The sequence below is a fragment of the Neomonachus schauinslandi genome, chromosome 5 (assembly GCF_002201575.2).
Source record: "Neomonachus schauinslandi chromosome 5, ASM220157v2, whole genome shotgun sequence".
Classification (NCBI taxonomy): domain Eukaryota; kingdom Metazoa; phylum Chordata; class Mammalia; order Carnivora; family Phocidae; genus Neomonachus; species Neomonachus schauinslandi.
In genome coordinates, this window is record NC_058407.1 from 51,246,280 (window position 1) to 51,272,978 (window position 26,699).

Sequence of the window (26,699 nt, forward strand, 5' to 3'; positions counted from 1 at the left end):
AGGCCCCCACCCCCCCCCAGCCCCCTGCAGCTTGTGTGCACGTGCTCTCTCTCTCTCAACTCACACTCTCTAAAAAATAAATAAAATCTCGGGCGCCTGGGTGGCTCAGTTGGTTAAGCGACTGCCTTCAGCTCAGGTCATGATCCTGGAGTCCCAGGATCGAGTCCCGCATCGGGCTCCCTGCTCAGCAGGGAGTCTGCTTCTCCCTCTGACCCTCCCCCCTCTCATGCTCTATCTCATTCTCTCTCTCAAATAAATAAATAAAATCTTTTTTAAAATAAATAAATAAAATCTTTTTAAAAAAAGAAAAGGAGAGCACAGGACAGAAACAGCTTGGGAAGGCTTCCTGGAAGAGGTGAGATCTAAACTGGAACCAGCCTCAGATATTTGTAAATTCTTTTGTCAAAGATAAAGTCATTCCTAGTTTGCTTCCCCAAACATGTTACCCAGAGCTCATAAAACTAGAGAAGCGGCTAGAGCACCTAATGGAAGGATTTAGGAAACCAGACTACAGAGCTCAAATCAGCTAATTTTAGACAAAGAGAAAATACTTTCTGTGCTGCTAACGGGTATTTTTAGAAGGCTGTTTCAGTTAACCACTGAATGTCTCATTAGAAAGAAAAAAAAAAAGGAAGAAACGAACAAAATTTCAAATTTATATATCAAGAAAATGGTTTCCTTCCTTTATGCCTCATCTCTTCCACCCCAAACAGAAAATAAACAATCAGCATTCTGTAACTAATTCCATTCTCTGCCTAAACACGGTATTTGCTTAGCAATTAGGGAAGAAAGTTGTCTATAGCTGTTATTCTCATTGCATTTCTTGAGACAACACTGAACAAGGTAAAACACTTAAGAGCAATAGGCAATAAATTAGCACAAACTGGTAAGTTTTCCCTCCCTTCCCATACCACCCAAGAACAGCTTAAACAACACTTCAAAACCTGAGAGCAGCGCCAAGCCTACCCACCAGCCTCTTAAAACCTCTCTGACTACCAGCCCAGCCTGAGAGTAAACCAAATTCCGAAGAATAGAATGGGAAGTTCCAGAAAGCTCAGCTTTCACTACACACAGTGGCACCTGCTTATTTTCTGCAAAAATACATCAGTCTTGGAGATCTGGACGGGACCACCCAGTGCCCTGCCCCTCCCTTTTCAGACCTGTTACAAACTCAGCCCAATTTCCTGAAAATACCCATGAGGAACCAGACCGACTGCCCCCTCATTCCTGGACTCCTGCCAGTCAGTAAGTCTGCAAGGAAAACCTAACAGCTCACTTTGAAATGGTGGCTGCTAGTACCTTCAAGTGGTTGTGCTATTCACATTTTTCCCCCATTCACTGAACAGATTAAGGAGTGCCCTGTGCAAGGTGCCTTGAATCTTCCCAAAGCTAGACCCTGCCCCTGAGGAGCTTGGTGAAGCAGCAGGCGGAAGAGCGCTTCACTTATTTTTGCAGAACTATTTCTAAACTGCCAACATTGGGGAGCCTGGGTGGCTCAGTGGTTAAGCGTCTGCCTTCGGCTCAGGTCATGGTCCCAGGGTCCTGGGATCGAGCCCCAAGTCGGGCTCCCTCCTCAGCGGGAAGCACACTTCTCCCTCTCCCACTCCCCCTGCTCATAGTCATTCCCTCTCTCGCTTGCTCTGTCAAATAAAATCTTTAAAAATAAACTGCCAACATAAGGACACTCTCCCCTTTACACCCTTAAGCATGAATCTCTGAATAAGGCCCTTCTCCTACATAATCAAAACACCTTTATCATACCTAAGAAAATCGGTAAGAACTTAACATCCATTCCATATTAAGAGTTCCCCATCTGGCAACGACGTGGATGGAACTGGAGGGTATTATGTTGAGTGAAATAAGTCAAATAGAGAAAGACATGTATCATATGATCTCACTGATATGAGGAATTCTTAATCTCAGGAAACAAACTGAGGGTTGCTGGAGTGGGGGGTGGGGTGGGAAGGATGGGGTGACTGGGTGATAGACACTGGGGAGGGTATGTGCTCTGGTAAGCGCTGTGAATAGTGCAAGACTGTTGAATCTCAGATCTGTACCTCTGAAACAAATAATGCAATATATGTTAAGAAAAAAAAAAAGAAGAAGAGGAAGGTAGCGGGAGGGGAAGAATGGAGCGGGGGAGATCGGAGGGGTAGACGAACCATGAGAGACGATGGACTCTGAAAAACAAACAGGGTTCTAGAGGGGAGGGGGGTGAGAGGATGGGTTAGCCTGGTGGTGGGTATTGAGGAGGGCACATTCTGCATGGAGCACTGGGTGTTATGCACAAACAATGAATCATGGAACACTTCATCTAAAACTAATGATGTAATGTATGGGGATTAACATAAGAATAAAAAAATAAAAATAAAAAAAATAAAAATAAAAAAAGAGTTCCCCATCTGTTCCAGAAAGACCTTTTAGAGATGCTTTTGATCCAATCAAGGTGCTCATATTGGTTTGTTAGGTCTCTTTTAAAACACTGTTAAATCAACTTCTCTCTCTATTCACTAAAAGATCAGCATTCAAAGACGTTCATAAGCACAAACATAAGGAGAAAAACTAATGTTGCATTCTAGAACTTAGAATTTTCCTTTCCAGGTAACTAGGGCATTGGGTGTATCCAAAGTTCTAAATTGCCAAGTGTCACGACGGCCAACTGCTGGTTCACCACAAGTTCCCAGGGGCCCACAGAACCCCAACATCAGGTACCCTGAAGAAGAACACGTACACATCATGACCGTCTCGGGCCTGCCCGGAGCGTCTGGAGACCAAACTGTCTGCTATACTTTTCCAGCCTACTTCCTTCCCTGCAAAACAGAGATTACAGGCTGGGCTCTCAACTCTGTGCGAACTAATAATAACCAGCGGTAAGCCACTTATTTCCCAGGTGGACAGATCAATGGAGAAGAAAGCAAAAGCAGACACTTTCTGGGAATTTTCAGGAAGACTATGCAACTACCCCAGACCTTTGGGATGCCATCTAATCAGCCTTCGAAAAGCCCAATACCGTGTGCTTTAAGCGTGGTTAGGTGTCGCAGTCCCACGCAGACCAAGGCCTGGCTTCTGTCCCGCCAAACACTGAACTGCTTCCAAAAGAAAGTTCTTACTGCCAACTGTTATCAACAACCTCCCGTGACTTTTTGACTCATGTACTCTAGACCAACAAAAAGTGATCCCTTAACATTTTTCTTTCATGACTTTCTAAATCTCTTAATCTGCTTCTTGTCAGCAAAAAAAGATCATCCTAGAAAAACCTGCCTTCAGAGGGTCCCTGTTCAAAGTAACCGAGGTAACACACACGAAGCACTTTACAGTGTCAGGCTGCCTACCGTCATCATCATCACCACCACTCCTAGCAGCAGCATTTTTTTTTTAAAGATATTTTTCTTTTTAAGTAATCTCTACACCCAACACGGGGCTCGAACTTACGACCCCCAAGATCAAGGTTGCATGCTCCACCAACTAGGCCAGCCAGATGCCCCCTATTAGCAGTATTATTAAAGCCAGTGCCTTGGTGATATAATGTATAGTGATTAACATAAAAAATTTTTTTTTAATTTAAAAAAAGCCAGTGCTTAACAGTAACATTAAATTAAAATCTAACATTAAAAATTAATGTTTTGGGGCACCTGGGTAGCTCAGTCGTTAAGCGTCTGCCTTCATCTCAGGTCATGATCTCAGGGTCCTGGGATCGAGCCCCGCATCGGGCTCCCTGCTCGGTGGGAAGCCTGCTTCTCTCTCTCCCACTCCCCCTGCTTGTGTTCCCTCTCTCGCTGTGTCTCTCTCTGTCAAATAAATAAAATCTTTAAAGGAAAAAAATAAATAAAAATTAATGTTTATCAACTGGGCAATCTGACTGACGGCAACCTGACTGACGGACCTGGGATACCACCCCGCGTGGGGCTCCACGCACAGCAGGGAGTCTGCCTGAGATCCTTTATCCCTTTCCCTCTGCCCTCAACATCAGGAGTGAATAAACTCTTCCTGACGGAAGCCAAATCAATCAGATTTAATTTTAACATCTACCTTGTGTTAGACACTTACACATATATTAATTCATTTAATCATCACAACCACCTTTTGGGATAGTAATAATTACTTCACATGTGAGAAAACAAGAGACAAAGATCAGTGTCAACTTTTATGCAATGGCTGAGAAAGAGGCTGACATCCTAACCCAGAGCCATGCTAAACTTTCTACTGTACATCACTGCTTTTCTGATTTTAGAGGATAATTTAGCTCACAAAATACGATAACAAAGAACCCAGTCTTTTTTAATTCTGAGCCTCTTGATTTTTCTTTTTTTTTAGGGAGGGGGATAGTTCTAATATTTTCAACAGACATTTATTTACTATTAAAACTGACTTAGCGGCACAGTCGGTTAAGTATCTGACTCTTGGTTTCAGCTCAGGTCGTGATCTCAGGGACCAGGGATACCACCCCGCGTGGGGCTCCACACACAGCAGGGAGTCTGCCTGGGATCCTTTATCCCTTTCCCTCTGCCCTCCCCCTCATGCAGGCTCTCCCTCTCATAAATCTTTAAAAAAACAAAACTGATTTAGTGACCATTATTACTAGGGCAGACATGATGTATAAAGGACTGAAATAATTAGCAGTAGCCTTCAATAAAGTTTTTTAAGTATTAATTTTTAATACCAGTAACAGAATCCATATTCCTCAAACTAAAAAGCATCACTGAGAAATGAGAAATTGAAGGTATAGATCACACAGAATAAGCTCACATCCCTGAATGGATTTCTGTTATTTTCCAAATCTCGTATTTAGCCGTTCTGTAAGATATGGCTCAAGCTTAGAAAAAGTGCTGTTTTTGTTTTTCCATCAATCAGCATGCACCACACCTTTACTAGACTTTTTATCCTCTTCTCTTTATCCAAGCACATTTTCAGAAACCTGACTATGCTTTGAGAATGTGTTTCTTCCTTCTGCCTACTGTTTCAATAGATAGTAACACAAGATGGTCTTTGTTACATACATTAACCATGGTTCCTGCCTTAAAATCTATTCCTCCAAATGGCCGCAGGGGTTCAAGAGGGGAAAAAAGAGAAGATGAGAGATCTGGAAAAAGAAGTGACCAGTGTGGGAAACTGGGGGAAGGAGGGCCCACATTATGTCTGTGCTCCAAATGTGACACCTACATACTTACTGCTTCCTAACACTGGGAAATTTTTCCAAGAAAGTGGTCCCTCTGGTTTCTATTTAAAACTTTTCAGTTTTATAACAAAAGACAGAGAAGAGCTAAACAGCATTAACATATAAGAGCTAAAATTTATTGAATGCTTGACACTATTCCAAGCACTTTCCGTGATATAACCAAAGACCACACGTACACATACCTCTCAAACCCTTTGTTACTGGAGCCTGCATTCCCAGCCAGGCATGATCAGAACCCACCTCCTCCCAGAACCATGCCAGGAACAGCAAAGAAGCTCCACTTCCAGAAAGGGGCAAGTTTTGGCCTCCAATTGGAGCATAAAGACCCATTACACATGGAAACAACATGCAGCTACATTACAGGTTAAGTAACTCCATACTTCCTCTCCCACAACACACACACATACACACACACTCTCTCTCTCTCTCTCTCTCTTCCACGCTTTTTTACTCTTTTCTCCTTAGAACCCACCACTACTTAAAGTATCATATATATTAGGCATTTATCGGGCTCCTGGGTGGCTCAGTTGGTTAAGCGACTGCCTTCGGCTCGGGTCATGATCCTGGAGTCCCGGGATCGAGTCCCGCATCGGGCTCCCTGCTCAGCGGGGAGTCTGCTTCTCCCTCTCCCGTTCCCGTTCCCCCTCTTGTGCTCTTTCTCTCTCTCACTCTCTCTCTCAAATAAATAAATAAAATTTTTTTTAAAGATTTTATTTATTTATTTGAGACAGAGAGAATGAGAGAGAGAGAGAGAGAGAGAGCACATGAGAGGGGGTAGGGTCAGAGGGAGAAGCAGGCTCTCTGCCGAGCAGGGAGCCCGATGCGGGACTCGATCCCGGGACTCCAGGATCATGACCTGAGCCAAAGGCAGTCGCTTAACCAACTGAGCCACCCAGGCGCCCATAAATAAATAAAATCTTAAAAAAAAAAAAATATTAGGCATTTATCTTATTACTGCCTCCTCCATAAGAATCTGAGCTCCCCATGGACAGGGGTATTTCTTCCCCCGTTTTGGTGTCCGGTACCTAGAGCAAAGCCTGGCCTACAGGTGGTATTCAACAAACATTTCTGAATGAAAGAAACAGGTTTTGCTGGGCATAACATCAATAGAGAGAACACTTTAAAAAAAAATATTTTATTTATTTATTTATTTGAGGGAGAGAAAGAGAGCACAAGTGGGGTGAGGGGCAGAGGAAGAAGCAGACTCCCCGCCGAGCAGGGATTCCCAACATGGGGCTCGATCCCGTGACTCCGGGACCACGACCCGAGCCAAAGGCAGACGCTCAACCTACTGAGCCACCCAGGCACCCTGAGAGAACACTTTCTGAAAGCCTGCTATGCATCCGGTAAATCGTGTATAATTTTATCTAAGAAACGTTATTACCCTTGCACAGGAGAAACCGAGTTGAACCTGTCTGTCATGGCTACAATTCCACTGAGTAGTGGGCCAGAATCTGAACCCAATGGTCTCCCACAGGAGGGCTCTTCCCCTATACAGAAAGCCTTCCGATTGCCAAGCCCCAGACTTAGAAACAAACCCTAAGAACAGATGTTCACAAGCAGAGGGTTGCTGCAGTATGTTCTGTTGACTTTAATTTTTGTTTTTGTTTTTTTAATTTTTTTAAGTAATCTCTACACCCAATGTGGGGCTCAAACTCACAACCCTGAGACCAAGAGTAGCATGCTCCAGCGTTTGAGCCAGTCAGGCATCCTTACTGGCTTTAATGTTTAACAAATGCAAAGTAAGGGGCGCCTGGGTGGCTCAGTCGTTAAGCGTCTGCCTTCCGCTCAGGTCAGGATCCCAGGGTCCTGGGATCGAGCCTCACATCGGTCTCCCCGCTCGGCGGGAAGCCTGCTTCTCCCTCTCCCACTCCCCCTGCTTGTGTCCCCTCTCTCGCTGTGTCTCTCTCTGTCAAATAAATAAAATCTTAAAAAAAAAAAAAATGCTAAGTAAAGCTCCTTGTGCACCCATGAAAAAGACAGGAAGCTGATGGGGTGAGGCTAGGTGACTGCCTCCCAAATCCTCCACATTCAAGAGACCAGAGAGGAGGTAGGAAAAGGACAGTGGGGTCTCTAACAAGTTGTCCACAAATGTGTCATACAAAGCAGAAAGGATGGCTAGTCTGGATAAAAGCAAACCAGCAGGGATGAAGCTTCCTCAAAACAACCAAAAGTTATCCTGAAACAGACTGCCTGAAAGGAAGAGATTTTCCAGAAACATCTCCAGTTTTTTCTAACTTCCAAGTATTGTGCATTGAGTGCGTATTATCTTAGTCACTGGGGAAAATTTACTTTAAAAAGAAATTTCTCTGCATTTAAAAGATAAAACAAATGACAGTTTCACCACCTATTTAAAATAAGAAAAGATGTATGACCTACTCCTTAAAGGTAGAGAAATCAGATTAATGACCTAGTGGTAACCTTACCTATGAAATACAAAGTTGCATTTGTTCCTAACAGCACCTAGCCAGGTTTAGACAACACTTTTCTTATAATACAAGCCAACATAAACTTCTGTGTTCATACCCTTAAACACAATGAGATAGCTCTTTAATAATTTCCTTTTAAATGCCTATTACAGGGGTGCCTGGGTGACTCAGTCAGTTAAGCATCTGCCGTTGGCTCAGGTCATGATCCCAGGGTCCTGGGTTTGGGGCCCCGTGTTGGGCTCCCTGCTTAGCAGGGACTCCGCTTCTCTGTCTCCCTCTGCTGCTCCCCCTGCTTGTGCTCTCTGTCTCTGTCAAATGAATAAAATCTTTAAAAATAAATCAACAAATAAATGCCTATTACAACAGCTTCTTAATGTAACTGGTGAATGATAATGAAATTAGGAAGTAGAAAGAAATATCGCTTTTAGTGTAATTATTTTCTAGTGTCCCTTTTCGGGGGGGGGGGGGGGGGGGGGCAGGATTTGCTTCCAGAAACAATGTTAATAATTCTTAATCCTTAGCATTCTTGTACATTTTCTTTCAAATTTGCAAAATAAAAAAAATATATTTGCTCTATTTCAAATAGGTGCAACGTTCCCCTCCACCACCACCGATGTGGAAAAGGGACAGGGAAAACAGACTGATTTACTGTAAAATTCGCAAACAAATCAAATCAAAATAAGGTACTCCACAAAAACCGATCCCTCCCTTATCCTAAAGTGAATTCCAAGTGGGCTTAGGACACAGTCTCAGAATTCAGCACAAGACCTAGGGACCCAGTTTTTCTAAGCTTGTCCACTTTGCTTTGACTACTTCATTACTGAGAGAGTGACCTCAGTTGGGGTTTAACTTAGGAGAAACTAATCTTATCAGGAAATTACTTTGTATTTCAAACTGTTCCAAAAATATCACATCCTTGCTTCACTTCACCTCTCCACCACCCTCCCTCACCTCCTCCCCCAGTAAAGAATTTATTTAACAGATGAACACTGCCTCTGAGAATAAGCTCTCCCTAAAAACATTAACATGTCTAAAATGTGTTCTGAAACCAGACTGTCCAAGCTCGTGGTCACTGACCCATCGGACTTTCAGGTTCCTTTTCATAATCTGTTATTTTCAATTACTTACATATTACTCTGTGCTACAACGGAATGTTTGCATCCTCCCAAAATCTGTATGTTGAAGTGCTAATCCCCAGGGAGATGGTATTTGGTGGCAGGGGCCTGTGGGAGGTGATCAGGTCCTGAGGGATTAGAACCCTCAGAAAAGGGACTCCAGAGAGCTCCTTCACCCCCTCCCCCACCACGTGAGGACACAGCAAAATGCTGCTGTGAGCCAGGAAGCAGGCCCCCACCAGACCCCCCAGTCTGCCGGGCCCCTGGTCCTGGACTTGCAAGACTCTAGAACTGTGAGAAGTAAACTCCTGTGGTTTATATGCCACCTCGTCTATGGTATTTTGTTACAGGACACTCTGTAAACACATTTTGGCTCCTGTTTGTATTCTGTGTCCTTCCCTGGCCAGTCCATCAGTTCCTTGAGGAACCAGCTAGCTGTGTGTTTGCTTTCTGTTGCCTCAGGAAACAGGAGCCACCAGATCGTTTGCCTCATCCTCATGCTGGTGGCTCCTCACAGAAAGTTCCTAGCTCCTCTGGCACCATGAGGATTTCTTTCTTTCTGTGAGGAATTTTCAGGCTATAAACAACTCTTACTCTTTTACAAGCACTGTCTTTTTAAAGAGTGCATCTGTGAGTATCAAATTTCAGCCATGTATTGATTTTAGTACTTTAAATTCGGTTTCCAGACATTTCACGGTCACACACCCCCCCCCCCCAAACACTACCTAAATAGTGCCACCCACACTCACTACACCACAGATGAGCACTATGCAATATGACACTTTTAAAAAGCACATGCATCTCTCCCAACCTCCCTCAGGATTCTCAACGCCTTGGGGCACACTTTCATCTTTCTCCAGTGCAGAGCTCAATTTCTGGGACACAGGAGATGCTCCACGAAGGACAGGTGGAAGGATCAGAAGGAAGGTACAGCAGTTGGAGACCTCACTGAGCATCTGGTTTGTTCCTCACACACACTCAGGACAGTAGCAGAAACTAGGCCATTGAAACCAGTGCCCACTCTGGTAAAGAATCCAGACCCTGTGTCCCACCCCCTTAGAATGATTTTACTTTTTTTTTTTTTAAGTAGGCTCTATGCCCAGTGTGGAGTCCGACACCAGGCTTGAACTCACAACCCTGAGATCAAAACCTGAGCCGAGATCAAAAGATGGAGGCTCAACCAACTGGGCCACCCAGGGGTCCCTCCAGTGATTTTACTCTTAACAGAGTTCTTTTTTGTGTGTTTAAATATATATAACATAGAATTTAACATTTTACCCATTTTTAATATTTTTTTAAAGATTTATTTATTTATTTGAGAGAGAGAGCATGAGCAGGAGGGGCAGAGGGAGAAGAGGAGAGAATCTCAAGCAGATTCTATGTGGTGCGTGGAGCCTGACGCAGGGCTCAGTCTCACCACCCTGCGAGCACGACCTAAGCCAAAACCAAGAGTCAGATGCTGAACCAGCTGTGCCACCCAGGTGCCCCTGTTATATATATATTTTTTTAAGTAAGTTCTACACCCAACATGGAGCTTGAACTCATGACCCTGAGATCAAGAGTCACACGCTCTACTGACTGAACCGGCCAGGCTCCCCACGTTTTACCTATTTTTAAGTGTATAGTTCATTGGCATTAAGTACAATTCACACAGTTGTGCAACCATTCCCAACATCCATCTCCAGAATGTTTTCACCTTCCCTGACTGAAACTCTGTATCTGTTCAACAACATCTCCCCATTTTCCTCTCCCTCAGCCTCTGACAACCACCATTCCACTTTAGCTCTATGAATCGGACTACTCTAGGCAGCTCTCGTAAGTGGAATCCTACATTTGTCCTTTTGTGACTGAGCTTAATGTCTTTAAGGTTCATCCACATTGTAGCATGTGTCAGAATTTTACTTTAGACAACTACTTTGCTGACAACCTGGAATGGTCCATAAACTAAAGGACCAATATCAGGAAATGCCAGATTTTCCATCAGGCACGTTTGCGTGATTCTCTGATCACTTTTTTGCCTGAATGAGCCTGCAGCCTAATTTTTCTTATCTCTGGGCTTACAGACGCAGGCTTGTGTAAACAACTTTCACTGCACAAATTCAGGGCCACTCAGCATTTCCCCACCACCAGAAGATAAGAGTGTTTAATGTTCTTTATCTTTCATTTCAACTACTTTGGGAGATCTGGAGAATGGAAAAGGGCAGGCAGGAAATCACAAGCAATTCTGGAATCTTCTTTGCACTAAAAATTCATTAATAAGATCTCTTTTTTACACAGTTACTTAGATGTAACTCACATACCATAAAATTCACCCCTATGAGGCATACAAGTCAGTGGTTTTAGTATGCTCACAATGTATACAAACGTCCCCAAGATCTAAGTTCACAGTATTCTCAGACCCAGGAAAAAACCCTGTCCCCATTAGTACCTGGAGCCTACTCGTTCCCATTATGCCACCTCTAAGTTTATATCTAATGAAGAGTCTTACATTCCAGGAGCACATGGCTGGCCCCATCAGTGGAGCATGTGACTCTTGATCTCAGGGTTGTGGGTTCAAGCCCCACACTGGGTGTAGAGATTACTTTAAAATAAAATCTTGGGGGGCGCCTGGGTGGCTCAGTCGTTGAGCGTCTGCCTTCGGCTCAGGTCATGATCGCAGGGTCCCGGGATCGAGCCCCGCGTCGGGCTCCCTGCTCGGCGGGGAGCCTGCTTCTCCCTCTCCCGCTCCCCCTGCTTGTTCCCTTAGTGTCTCTCTCTGTCGAAAACTAAAATCTTAAGAGAGTGTGTGTGTGTGTGTGTATTAGACTAGTGGCCAGATTATTGTGCCAAGGTAGAAATTACTCCTCCCAGTGCTACTAAACTGATTTTAGTGGGAGTGAGAATGGAGAAAACGGAGGGAGAACTGGCAAATCTTGACACTAGAGCAATAATACCCTTCTCCAAAAGGAATTTGCTCTTGATCCAGAGGAGCGCCACTAACAACTGCTCTCTACCGACTTGGTGATCCTTGAGAGCAGCCCTGAGTTGGGAATCCACGGTCATCATCCTCAGACATCGTTCCATAGATACGCTACTGACTGGTTACTGAAGATACCAAGACTTTAGAGAGAATTACGCTGAGAATTATATACTGAAACAAACAGTTTTCCAAGGACTAAGCCATTAGATAGAAAGTATGTGATTACTGTCGGTGAACCTGACATAATCCCATCACATATTCAAAGGAACTCTCCTAAAGTTAAAAGGGAGCAAAAGACAACCCTAAATGAAAAGAAGTCCCCAAATCTGAGGTCTGTGCAAGCACTGGCTGGGCAAATAAATTAATCTGTTTCTTCTACAAAACAGATATAATGCATGTAAAGTCTTGGTCCGAGAGTATGTTTAAAAAAAAAAAAAAAAATACACCTGCCACGAAGCAAGCACTCTGCTTATGACATACACTGAAAGATACAGAAAGTTTAAAAACAATGCCTTTAAAGAAGTCACAGACCTGGTTCTACAAAGCAAAACAAAAATATGTCATCTATTTGGAAAATTACATTATTCAAGAAACCTTAGGATTACAATGTTTATTTTGCCATTAGCACCTCAGCTCTTTAATCTGTAGCTCCAATACCACCCCTCTTCAGCCCTATACAAAAAGGCAATTGCCGATACACTGAAAAGCAGGATAATCTAATATCTAACCACCAACTAGTGTGTTATAAATTTCAAGCTGCTGCCTTAGCACTTCCAATAATTCAGAAAGAATACTTGGGGACCTCTGGCTGGTTCAGTAGGTGGTACACGCGACTCTTGGTCTCAGGGTTATGAGTTCAAGCCCCACACTGGGTAGAGATTACTTAAAACCAAAATCTTAAGAAAAAAAAAAGGTTTGACAATTTATACATAACAATCATCAAGTCCACAATTAAACATTAAAGGACAGCTTAAAATAATATTCTGGGACACCTGGGTGGCTCAGATGGTTAAGCGTCTGCCTTCGGCTCAGGTCATGATCCCAGGGTCCTGGGATCGAGCCCCACATTGGGCTCCTGGCTCAGTGGGGAGCCTGCTTCTCCCTCTCCCTCGTAGCTCCCCCTGCTTATGCTCTCTCTGTGTCAAATAAGTAAAGAAAAAATCTTTAAGAAAAGGGGGGGTAAATAAAAAATAAAAAAGGGGGGGCAAAAATCAAGCCATAAAACCTTACATGCCCAAGTCATATAATTTATAGGACAGTGTGACTAAAGTAAATATTCAGGGCAGGGACTTTCCAAAGAGTGTGGTACACTGTAAGCAAATATGTGTAAGAATCAATTGGAAACATCCAAAACAAAATCAATAGGAAACATCCAAAACAAATCCAAAACTTCGGTGCAAGTTTAGTACAACTGCTTCTTTAAGTTTCAGGAAAAGGCAAGACCCCCTAAAACTCCTTCCCTAGTAAACATCTCCTCGAGTGCAAAGGCAATTTTATTTTGGCAACTGAGGACAATTCATGAGTCAAGTATTGATTAAATATTTGAGGGGCGCCTGGGTGGTTCAGTCAGCTAAGCATCTGCCTTCGGCTCAGGTTATGATCTCAAGGTCCTGGGATAGAGCCCCACACTGGGCTCTCTGCTCTGTGGGGAGTCTGCTTCTCCCTCTCCCTCTGCTGCTCCCCCTGCTTGTGCTCTCTCACTCACTCTCTCTCAAATAAGTAAAATCTTTAAAAAATATATTCGAATTTGATCTTATCTGTCAGATTAGAACTGAACACATTACGGGAGTCATGAGATGGGGACATCAAGGCAAGGCTTCCTCAGCAGGGCTCTGAGGCTCTGCTTCCTCTTCTGCTTGCAGAAGATCAGGGAGGGTGGGCCAGACAAAAGTTAAGATCCAGAGGCTCAAAGAAGAGAATGAATCCAAGATGAATTAAAGGTATATATAAGGTCTACACTTGTGATCCCTCCACTCCACCTCAAAAAATGCTTAAGTATCTTATCTATATAACGAGAGAGGAATAAATGGTCCCTCTCTATTTAGCGCTGGTCAAAATGCCTAATTTGGGGAATGTCTTATTTGAAAAGCAATAGTGGAAAGAGGAACATTTTAAAGAGGATCACAACAAAAGCTACACAGAGTAGTAAGCCCTGGGGAGCACGGGAAAGAGAAACTGGGCAGTTGTGAAAACCGTCGTCATAACCATAAGGGGCATCACATGTAGGGTAGACTAGCCTGGGCTCCTTGCAAGGCCCACTCTGGGACAGCTATCCACGGAGACGGTTTGGCTTATTCCACCGAAAAGCTTTTGCTGATCTTCAAACTGGTCCCAAAACGGCTGCCTGGGAAGCTGGCAAGCTGCCTGTTCGGGCAGTGTTTAAGCAGGGACGCCATGACCACTTTAGAAACGAGCCCCTTGGGACAACTGAACACTGCTCTCTTGCCTACCCAGATAGCAAGATTTCGGTCTTCTGACTCTCCTGCCCGTGGGATGGGCCTGTGTCCTAGAGGGGAGCCCAAGACCCACTTCCCTCACTGACTGCCCCCTGCAGCATGGGAGGGAAAGCACATTAGAATAAACAGGCGTTTTCAAAAATTCAAGCAGCTGCCGTGACCCCAGAAGCACTGATCAAAGCTCCTAGGCAGCCCCACCCAGTACATTTCCAAGAGTCTTACGAGCAATCCTGACACCGACCCTTGGTGAACCCCACTACTCCAGGGCTCTAGCCAGAAGCCTTGGTCCACTCCCACAGCTACAACCAGTTTTGTGTTTTCTCCAGCCCACCTCTTCCTCCTGACCCTGAGTGCTATATGGCTGACATCCTGCAATGCCATACCACTGCCCGATGAATCTTTCCAAAGTGGTAAATATCTCAAAGGCTTCATGGCCAGACATTCAAGAAAGCACCGCCTTGACCTGGTCCAGGTCTGGGCACCAAGTTTATGCCTGCCATCCAACTCGCGCATGCGTCAAACACAAGTATCTATGGGGAGCACAGACTCCACCCCACCCCTACCCAACCTCTGGCACCCACGTGTCTGAGGTCCAGGCACTTTTCAAAGAACCGGTCTCATTCCTTCTTCTACACAAAGCCTGGTACCAGCGTATCAAGACCTTTCCTCTGCACTTTCTAGATCATGGCCAGCCATATGCATTTCTCCTGGGTACCTCATACAGCACTCTTTTTTTTGTTTGTTTGTTTTTTTAAAGATTTTATTTATTTATTTGAGAGAGAGAATGAGAGACAGAGAGCACGAGAGGGAAGAGGGCAGAGGGAGAAGCAGACCCCCCGCTGAGCAGGAAGCCCGATGCGGGACTCGATCCCGAGACTCCAGAATCATGACCTGAGCCGAAGGCAGTCCCTTAACCAAATGAGCCACCCAGGCGCCCCTCATACAGCATTCTTGAAATCTATACTTATTTCCCACTTACTCTGTTTTATACTCCTAGAAGGACCAAAAAACAATTAACCCTGTGAATAAAACAAATATGGGCTTCATTTATGTTTGATGAATGATAAATCACGTGTGGGTGAATCACAGGACGTTACACTGGGCAAAAGATGCCAGCTGCAAAAGAGTACGTACTATTTCATTTATATGAAGTTCAAGATGCAGCAAAGTTCATTTATAGTAACCAAAATCAGAATAGTGGTTCAAGCCGAAAGGTGAAAAGATTACTGATTAGGAACGGACACAAAAGTGCTCGCTTTAGCAGCACATATACTTGGGGAAAAAAGGGGGGGCGTGGACACAAAAGAACCTTTTGGGGTCCAGAAATGTACTGTATTTTGAGCGGGGGGGGGGAAGAAAGTGAGAGAAAGAGAACCTTATTAAGCTATGCAGTTAAGATTTCCACATTTTACGGGCGCCTGGGTGGCTCAGTTGGTTAAGCGACTGCCTTCGGCTCAGGTCATGATCCTGGAGTCCCGGGATCGAGTCCCGCATCGGGCTCCCTGTTCAGCAGGGAGTCTGCTTCTCCCTCTGACCCTCCCCCCTCTCATGCTCTCTCTATCTCATTCTCTCTCTCAAATAAATAAATAAAATCTTTTAAAAAAAAAAAAAAAAAAAAGATTTCCACATTTTACTTATTCTAGTTATACCTCAATTTTCAAAATTCAAATATCTACATAAATAAAGATGAAGATTCTGTGTCTGAAGATAAAATATGCTCCGTTCTAACCTCAGGAACAAAATATTTTTTCCTTTTTTTGTTAAGAGATTTCACTTAATAAAACCTATACCAAAGCACATAAAAACTTTCAAAATGAAAAATTTTTTTAAAGAAAGGCTAACTTCATCTGTAAGGTACTGTCCTGTAAATGAAAGTGGATAACAAGGCCTATCTCACAGGGTTGCTGGGACGATAATCAACTGAGGTAATGTAATAAAGCACTTAATACAGTATCAACTGATCAATATAGCACATACTCATCACTTTATGGGTTTGCCATAATTCTCTGTCCAATTTCCTTCAATCTCTTTCAGCCCAATCCTCAAAAATTCTCAGCCCACCCGGCATTTGATATTAGTAGAATAAACCTAGAAGCCTCCCTCAAAGCATGCAAACCATCAACAATTCCCACCTGATTCCTTAAGAAAAAATCCAAGCTGTCGAGGCCATGCTTCTCATACCGGGGGGTCCATACAAACCTCTGGGCACGCCGAGGTGCACCGAAGGTCATCGGGATCAATATGGCATATATACCTGAGGTGGGCTTACTTAAAACATTTGCGAAGAGAACACACAACACTGCTGAGAAGTTTAAGCTCCAGCTGTGGGCACTGCAGGTGTGGTTCGCTGGCCCTCACTCCTCCTGACCCACTCATGGACTCTTTCGTTCTCCCCACCTTCACTGCAGAACGGTTTTTTAACAGCACGGGCACCAGGAATTTAGAATATTCCTGGCTTTCTACCTTAGAAACCTCTAATCAAGGTACACCTGGCTTTTTATGCAATTTTAACTGATGATGGCTTAGGCTATTTCCTTGAATTAGCAACACCTACTCTGTCTGGCTTACTAACCCTGCAAAGCAAAATATTTATTTTCAGTAATGTTGACATGCAAAAAATCCAAAGAACAGGAAACTACAGTTAAGAAAAACAAAATACCACAATAAGATTAACAAACTATATGCAATTTGAAGGATACCCTTAGGAAACTGCCACTGTAAAAAAGAGTATTTTGGACACAAGTGTATGCATGCCACAGTGAATCTTAACTTTATTTAAATAGTCAATCAAGGGGAACAAATGAAACTCTAAGATAAAGTAAAAAATCAAATTGCCCTTTTTAGGATTAACCTGCCAGGAACCTCTGGGTGTTTTTACCCACAGACACCAGAATAAAATCATACGCAAATTTTTTTCTATTACAAAAGAAAAACGACAATTACAGGAGAAAGAAAAACACAGAAGTCAAATGAGATTATCCTAACACCCAGAGAGATAAATCCTTTGGGGGTTTTTTCTATTCTTGTATTTAAACTATACATGCAGTTTCCAGTTAAAAAATTTTGTGAATATCTGTGTATTGAATACTGTAACAATAGCTAATGTTTGTTGGTCAAAGGGTACAAAGTTTCAGTTCTGTAGATGAGTTAAGTCTAGAGAGCTAATGTACAGGCATGACTACAGTTAATATTGTACTAAACACAGGAAATATGCTACAACAGATTTCAGGTTGCCCTCATTACAAAAATAATGGTCATGAGGAAATGACATGTTAATTAGCTTGACTGTAATAATCAGTTCACTGTGGATATCAAGTCATGTTGTAGATAAACATAAAGAAATTTTTTTAGATAAAGCAGCCCTGGGCGCCGGCGGGTCGGAAGCCACGCTCCCCACGCCCCACTCTGCTCCGCTCGCTAGGCCCGCCGGCCCGCGCCCACCATGGCCACCATTCAGCAGCTGGTAGGAAGATGGCGCTCAGTGGAAAGCAAAGGCTTTGACGAATACATGAAGGAAGCAGGAGTGGGAATGGCTCTGCGAAAAGTGGGTGCAATGGCCAAACCAGATTGGACCATCTCTTCTGATGGCAAAAACCTCACCATAAAAACTGAGAGCACTTTGAAAACAACACAGTTTTCATGTAACCTGGGAGAGAGGTTTGAAGAAACTACAGCTGATGGCAGAAAAACTCAGACTGTCTGCAACTTCACAGACGCGGGCGCGTTGGTTCAACATCAGGAATGGGATGGGAAGGAAAGCACAATCACAGGAAAATTGGAAAATGGGAAGTTAGTGGTGGAATGTGTCATGAATAATGTCACCTGTACTCGGGTCTATGAAAAAGTAGAGTAAAAATTCCATCATCATTTTGGACAGGAATTAGCTGTGAGGATGAACAAGCTCAGTTCAATGAGCAAATCTCCATACTGCTTTTTTTTTTTTTTCATTACTGTGTTCAATTTATCTTTATCTTTATCTTTACATGCATCTATTTCAAAGTGTTGATTTAATTAGGATCATCCCTTTGGTTAGTAAATTTGTGCTATGCCAAAAAAAAAAAAAAAAATTTTTTTTAAAGAATTTATCTGTCAGACAGAGACACAGACAACACTGTTCTCCCTCTCTTACCTGCTTATCTTCCTCCTACTTCCACTAAGGACATGACACATGGCAGAACTTGTAGCCAAGGTCCATGTGAAGTAGTTCTCTTACTGATTCCTGCCAGAAGGAAATAAATGTTTGGAGAAACAACTAAACTATAATAGCAAATGGTTGTTGGATCTGACTGAAAAGAGAGCTATACAGAAGTTCTTTAAAAAGCCATGCGGGAAGGGGTGGCTGGGTGGCTCAGTCGCTTGTGTCCAACTCCTGATTTCAGCTCAGGTCATGATCTCAGGGTTGTGAGATCAAGCCCCTTGTCTGGCTCTTGCTCGGGATTCTCTCTCCCTCTCCACCCGTCCCTCCCCACCAACTTGTCAAAAGAATTTTTTAATTAATTTTTAAAAAGCCATGGAGCAAATATGAAGAAACTGATTAGTATCAGCGTAAAGCCAGTCCAACAAGTCTCTTGGAAACCACAAACCAAACCCAGGCAGCTTGAGGAAGACTATGTTAAGAAAACAGAACCCTCTTTCACCCAAAGGGAGCATGCCAGGTTACTTCAAAAAGATCCCCATCAGGATTTATGCCATTCTTCATTCATTCCATTCTGCTTGATCACTCTGAGATAGAATGAGGACTGCAGAAGAGATCTGCAGTACAGCATTGGGCCAAAATTACTAACACTGTGGCACATACTTGAAAATAGCTCAGAGAGTTAGCAGTTAAGGTACTTAAGCCCTTATATTCTCATGACAAGAAAAAAAATTCTGTTAACAAGGTGATTTGATGATCATTTTGGAACATATACAGATACTGAATCATTACATTGTACACCTGAAACTAATACATGTCAATTACACCTCAATAAAAATGTTTAACCCCCCCCCCCACCAAGCCACACTGTGTAACTTCAGGTGAGCACAGATAACGAAAGAAATACAGTTTAGTAATTTCTTTTTTTATAGGCTTTCATTGTGATCCTAGGTGAAGATATAAAACCATATCATTTAAATGGAACTGTACACAAATCACTAAAATTATAAATCATTAACACATAATAAATATGACCTATTCTGTATTCCAAATTTTCCCCAAACCACACATTTCCATAGGTCCATTACAGTTTCAAGAAAATACTAACATACAAGTTAAAAATAATTAAATCCTCGGGTGCCTGGGTGGCTCAGTCGTTAAGCGTCTGCCTTCGGCTCAGGTCATGATCCCAGGGTCCTGGGATCGAGCCCCGAGTCGGGCTCCCTGCTCAGCGGGAAGCCTGCTTCTCCCTCTCCCACTCCCCCTGCTTGTGTTCCCTCGCTCGCTGTGTCTCTGTCAAATAAATAAAAATATTTTTTAAAAATAAATAAATCCTCAAGCTGTCCAATTCAAAGATGGAACTGAAGAACCTGCCCAACCAACATGAAGATACACATTCCCTTCTCTATGACTAAGCAATTCCATTCCTGGGATTACAACCTACAGAAAGTCTCACACACACTTGAAGGAGACACGTAAAGAAGTGCATTGCAGGGGTGCCTGAGTGGCTCAGTCGGTTAAGCGTCTGCCTTCGGCTCAGGTCATGGTCCCGGGGTCCTGGGATCGAGCCCCGCGTCGGGCTCCCTGCTCGGCAGGAGGCCTGTTTCTCCCTCTCCTCTCTCACTGTGTCTCTCTCTGTCAAATAAATAAAATCTTTAAAAAAAAAAAAAAAAGGAGTGTATTGCAATGTCATTTGTAATAGGGAAAAATGGGAGGAAATATAAAATGTCCATCAACATAAAATGGACACACTATAGTGTTCAGCACTTAGAATGAACTGGAATAGCAAGAATCTCAACAACAAAGCTGAATAGAAGTGAGCTACAGAAGAAAACATGCAATGACACCACACCCACAAGTTTTAAAAAAACATGTAAAGTAACACTAACTATTGATGATTAATATTTACATAGACACCAGTAATAAAAGTATTAAATACATGGATGGCAATGATAAAAAAAAAAAAAAGAACTGGAGGCGCCTGGGTGGCTCAGCTAGTTAAGCGTCTGCCTTCGGCTCAGGTCATGATCCGGAGTCCTGGGATCCAGTCCCGCATCGGGCTCCCTGCTCAGTGGGGAGCCTGCTTCCCCCCTGACCCTCTCCCCTCTCATGCTGTTTCTCTCTCTCGCTCGCTCTCTCGCTCTCCAATAAATAAATAAATAAATAAAATCTTTAAAAAAAAAAAAAAGAACTGGAGAGATAAGGAACGGGAGAGAAAATGGGGCCAGGAAGACCCAGGGGCTTCAACCACATCCACGAAGTGTTATCTTTAAAGTTGGATGGTCAGGGGCACCTGGGTGGCTCAGTTGGTCAAGTGTGCGACTCTTGGTTTCGGCTCAGGTCATGATCTTGGTGTGGTGAGACTGAGCCCTGAGACTGGCTGGGCACTCAGTGCAGAGTCTACTTGGGATGTTCTCTCCCCGCCTTCCTCTGCCCCTCCCCCTACACATGTGCAGGCGCACGCACGCCCACTCACGGTCTCTCAAATAAAATCTTAAAAATAAATAAAGTTGGATGGTCAGCTATAAAGGCATTCACACTACTTTTACATAATTACTGTATTGTGAACTACTGTATACCTATAAGGCTCAGCACTCAGTACGGAGCTTGCTTGAGATTCTCTCCCTCCCTCTCCCCCTTCCCCCGTTCACATGTGCATGCTCTTTCTCTCAATAAATACAATCTTTGAAAAAGTAAATGTTTGTTGATACCATAAAAGCAGGACTCTTCTACAGCACTACATCAAAGTGTAGGGCAGGCAGTTCAGAACTGAGAGGCAGGGGGTGTTAAGGGAGAACCTGGACCACCCACAGCTCTATACAAATTCTGAAGCACCCACCACATTGCTGCAACTTCCAAAGGATCTAAAAATTTTACTTCCCCCCCCAAAAAAGGGGGGGTGGAAATGCCTGGCTGGCTCAGTTGTAAGAGATGGAGACTCTTGATTTCCAGGTCATGACTTTGAGCCCCATGCTGGGTATACAGACTACGTAAATAAAAATAAAACTTAAGGGCGCCTGGTGGCTCAGTCGTTAAGCATCTGCCTTCAGCTCAGGTCATGATCCCGGGGTCCTGGGATCCAGCCCCGCATTGGGCTCCCTGTTTGGCAAGAAGCCTGCTTCTCCCTCTCCCACTCCCCCTGCTTGTGTTCCCTCTCTCGCTGTCTCTGTCAAGTAAATAAATAAAATCTTTTAAAAATATATAAATAGGAAATAAATAAAACTTAAAAAAATAAGGACAACTTCTGTTTAGTTAACATTTCCACAGATCAGCAGTATTACTTGCTCCTACATTTTGGGAAGGAAAACAGAAAAATGTGTATTTTATGGCAGATCCAAAGTAAGGCTCTACAAACAAGTATTTAGTGAATTCCTGAAAACCACTTTAGTGTTTTGTTTTTTAAATCCATCTCTGGACACTGCGTTAGAGTATCTGATTATTAGGTATCCATTGATGCCAAACCTGGGGAATAAAATGCCGTGATAGCACACTCAAGAGAGTATACTTCATCTTCAAAGACATTGCAAAAGTACAACCAGCTGGTTCCCATCAGTTTTCTCAAATCTCTTATCAAAAATAAACAAGGATTAAAAAAGAGATTTCAACCTAATAGGAAAAAAACTATCAAGATAAAAACATTTATATCGAAACTTTCTTCAATTTATTTTCTAATATCTTTTTGTCATTAATTTTTGAGCTATTTGGGAGGCATATCCACATTCTGGTCATCAAAGACTTCATTCTAAGAAAGTTAATAATATACTGAAATGGTCTGAGAAGTTGACTTTTTATAGTCCATATCCACATCAAGATTTATTTTTCTCCTGTTCCTTCAAATAAAATTTAACCACTTCCAAATCAAGGATGATGATCTCATGCTTCCAAATCGGTCTCTTGCAGAGATCTCTTTCCTGAGCTTCAGACCCCTCATTCTAGTTGCCAACTGGATGCCACACAAATGTTCTGAAAATGTCCTGAAATTGAACTGTGCCAGGTCGCTAGACTGGCTTATCTTCCTCCTAGTTCCACAAGGGCAGTACCGTCCTCAGCCACCCCATACACATACCTACTTCCTCCCCTCTCTCCCCACCTGGTCAAACAGATGCCCATCTACCTAGTCAACTTCAGGAATCCTCACCTCTCCCAACGCAACTGCTCCATTTCAAGCCCTAATGACCTTCACCCAGGTTACTTCAATAGCCTCCCAAACAATATCCCTGTCTCTGTCCAAACTCTGCCGTAAACTGCTATCCGCTGCAAAATCATCGATCTGACCTCATTACTTCTCCTTACATGGCTCCCCTTACCCAGAAAATAAAATCCAAAGGGGCGCCTGGGTGGCTCAGTCGTTAAGCGTCTGCCTTCAGCTCAGGTCATGATCCCAGGGTCCTGGGATCGAGTCCCACATCGGGCTCCCTGCTCCGCAGGAAGCCTGCTTCTCGCTCTCCCACTCCCCCTGCTTGTGTTCCTGCTCTCGCTATCTCTCTCTGTCAAATAAATAAATAAAATCTTTAAAAAAAAATAAAATAAAATAAAATAAAATCCAAAGATCTCAGCCTGGTAAGCAAGGCCCTTTGAGAGCCTGCGTCCTTTCCCAGCCTTTCACCACACCCACAGGTGTGTCCTTCCCCATCTCCTCCACCCACAGCGTCACCTTGTCCTCCAGACCCACAAGACCTACCAGACTCACCACTCTCCTGCTAGTTTATTTTTCTATCTCCGTGCCTCTGGCTTTCTCTCCACACACCCGCACGCACGCACATGCATACCCACTTGCTCGATCAGTGCGCATCTGCCACGACTCAAACTCCTAGTCACCACCACCTAGATCATGTATGTGTTTCCCAGACTTAACCCTTCCCCTCTTCTCCAAGAGGAGCCATCTTCTTTCTAAGCAGTCCTCCCCCACTTCCGGTCCAAACACCGTCCCTTCCGCTGCCAAGACAGCCATCTCCTTCAAGGAACCCTTGTCCCTCACCTATATCCTCTAATCCCCAACCACCTTCTTTCTACTCAAGTGTCTCATTTAAAAATGATGACAACAGGGGCACCTGGGTGGCTCAGTCGTTAGGCGTCTGCCTTCGGCTCAGGTCATGATCCCAGGGTTCTGGGATCGAGCCCCGCATCTGGCTCCCTGCTCCGCAGGGGGCCTGCTTCTCCCTCTCCCACTCCCCCTGCTGTGTTCCATCTCTCGCTGTGTCTGTCAAATAAATAAATAAAATCTTTAAAAAAATAAAAATAAAAATGATGATAACATGCCAACGACTCCCTCTATTCCATGGCCTCATTTTACAGCACAGTCCTTTCCTTTCCAGCCAAACCTTGGAGAGCAGTCTGCACTCACTTTCCTGCTCCTCCACAGCTATTCACTCTTCCTCCCTCCGCAGTCAGACTGCCCCTCCAGTTCACTGAAGAGGAGCTCCTCAAGGTCTCCAGAGACTCCTCCTGGCTCAACTTCAGTCCCTGGCTCCCTGGTTTTTCTGTATGCTACACCTGTCCTACTGACCAAGCCCCTGTTCCTGAGGCTGACTCCTCCCTGGGCTCCCAGGACACCACTCCCCTGGCTTTCTTCCCACCTCTCTAGCCACTCACTTTTATCTCTGGGGACACACCCTTCTTCTCTGCTTACCATTTAAATGCCACTGGGTCCTCCTCCTCCTCCCATGGCTTCAACAAATCCCAAAGCTCTCTCCCCAGATCAGGTCTACCTCCTCTATCTTATGGACAAGCCTGGGAAACTCTGATGCCCTACCGACAGCTCAAAAAAACTATACCCAGATTCATTCATTCATTATTTATTGACTGCCTGGAGTCAATAGGTTGTCTGAACTTATCCTCCCTCCCAAATCTCATTTTTCTTCTATATTCCCTTTCTTGGCAAGTGACCACATCACCTCCTGAGTCACCCAAGCCAAGAAACCCACAACTCATCCTTGTCCTCTTTCTCACCACCCCAATACCCACATCCAGAGTTACCAAATCCCCCCAACTCACCAATATCTTCAATCTGGCCCCTCTTCCACTTCATCCCCACTCTCACTGCCTTCATTCCACCTCAATCACCGGACAGCCACTGAGGCCTGGCTAGAACTCATTCCTGCAAGTCCTAATAGCCACAAAGAACAGGTCAGTATTTTGAAGCAGCTTTTTTAACTTTATGTGTCTACCTTTTCTGATGAATTAAATTATACAGCTGGGGGAATCTATTACTTTATAGCTCAGCCCACATTCTCCCTTTTGATCACTGAAATTGTTAAAATCAATCAGTGCCTAAACAAATATAATGCCTACATGTAAACTCAGAGATACTTCAAATAATGCTTACTAACTGTTAACATACCAATGCACCATTTTAATTCACATAAACGATTCTGACACAATGCTCTTCTGCAGCCAACATTTCAAATTAAAATGAACACAAGATGTGAGCAGCTACAAAATCTGCCATTTGTATTGTCACATCACACAATTTCCAAATCTAAAACGCACCACAGAATTTCAGGGACACTAGGATATACTTAATGAAAAGAACAGGAGTCACTAGAAAAATAATTTTTTGTGATTTCCGTGACTCAAAACAAAACTTCCTATAGTTATGCATTTAAGCATGTTCCTTCTAGCTAATAGCAGAAAACCTCAGACTCTTCACATTAAAAGGAACCATTCCACCCAGTCCAAACCTTTAGAGTTACAGTTATGTCTTTCTAAATTTTCAGTAATCCCTCAAATGTTTAAAAGTCCAATTTTAAAGAAATATCTTTCCCTTTAGGGTCTTGCTGAATTATCTCCTGAAGTCTGTAGGACATTAGAAATAGATGAAAGTTCTAAATAAACTGCTCAGATTAAAAATAATTCTTCTTGGGCACCTGGGTAGCTCAATCATTAAATGTCTGCCTTTGGCTCAGGTCGTAGTCCCAGGATCCTGGGATCGAGTCCCGCATCGGGCTCCCTGCTCAGTGGAAGCCTGCTTCTCCCTCTCCCACTCCCCCTGCTTGTGTTCCCTCTCTCGCTGTGTCTCTCTCTGTCAAATAAATAAAATCTTTAAAAATAATAATTCTTCTCAGGAAAGACAATGTCTCAATAATGAATAAAGTTAATCATCACACTCACAAATCATTCAATATGGCCTCTAGAAAGCAAAGAACCCTAGCCCTCAAGAGTTTTTATTCTTGTCAGAAAGGCAATACTTAAATATACCTGTAGCAATCAAAGGACAAGACATTGTAAGAAATGAACCTTGAACTGGATATCCACGGATTAGTGAATGGAGAGGCTGAGTAAGGCACTCTACACAGGGTGTGGGCAAAGGGATAGAAGCCTCACGTTTGGATATACTGAGTTAGACAACAGACTATGTTTTATAATAGAATTTAACTTGCTAAAAAAATTTATTTGGAACATTTACCTGGCAACAGTAAATGCAGACCAACTGGAATAAAAGACACACTAGAAACAAAAGACAAAATTTAATCTTCCAAAGGAAATGAATACACTTTCTCACTCCCAAATGGGAATGCGCACCTGCCCACAAGCACTCATCCTTCAGGAAGCACAGCATAAGCGCAGGACCCTCACATTCATCCTGCCCTGTTTTCCAGGAATGTGGCACTGCTGGTGGGCTCTTTCTTAAACAGTTCTTGACACTATGTTTCTAACTCCTGCAATATAGAAGTTCAGAACAATTAAGTGTTCCCTTTGGCTTGCACAAAACCCATTCTTATTGGCACTATATAGGGATGAATTCCATAAACCACCCAGGACCCCCTTGATTTCTTTCCCAAGACATTCCCTCTTTAGGAAAAGAAATAATTCTACAGAGTGTCTGGGTGGCTCAGTTGGTTAAGCATCTGCCTTCGGCTCAAGTTTATGATCCCAGTGTCCTGGGATCGAGCCCCGCGTCGGGTTCCCTGCTCAGCGGGGAGCCTACTTCTCCCTCTCCCCAGATCTCTCTCTCAAGTAATAAAAATCTTTAAAAAAAAAAAAAAAAAGAAAGAATTCTACATATTCTACTCATTTCTCAAACACCAGTGACTAACCAACCAATTCACTTAAGTTCAACCCCACCCAACCAGATATGACCTAATACAGCTGTTTCCAAACTCATTCGTTTGGCATTTCAATACATTTCACAGAATCCTTTTCAAGACTTTTATCACTTTTAAGACTTACCTTCCCTCCAATCAGAAGTTCAGGTCTAGAATCAATTAATCATTAACTTCCAAAGTTACCTCTTAGGAACAAAGTACAGGCCTAGGACCCAGGTCTCCACATCCCCAGCCCAATAGATTTTCCATTTCACCTAAATGTCTCACTTTCACATGATACAGAATTTATTACCATTGTTTTATCATTATCCCCCCCCTGAAAGAAACATGTTTCACACTGCCTTCACCCAGCTTCTTTTGCTTATGATTCTGACACAAATCCGA

At 43.4% G+C, this 26,699-nt stretch overlaps 2 protein-coding genes across 2 annotated transcripts in view; one reads left to right on the forward strand and one right to left on the reverse strand.

Moving 5' to 3' along the window:
• Window positions 1–26,699, reverse strand: part of RASSF3 (Ras association domain family member 3) — a 68,874-nt gene that overhangs the window by 25,255 nt on the left and 16,920 nt on the right. The window lies entirely within an intron of this gene.
• On the forward strand, window positions 17,578–17,988 carry LOC110570584 (fatty acid-binding protein 5-like). The gene has a single exon (XM_044914771.1). It carries the CDS (start codon window positions 17,578–17,580, stop codon window positions 17,986–17,988), a length of 411 nt encoding a protein of 136 aa, XP_044770706.1.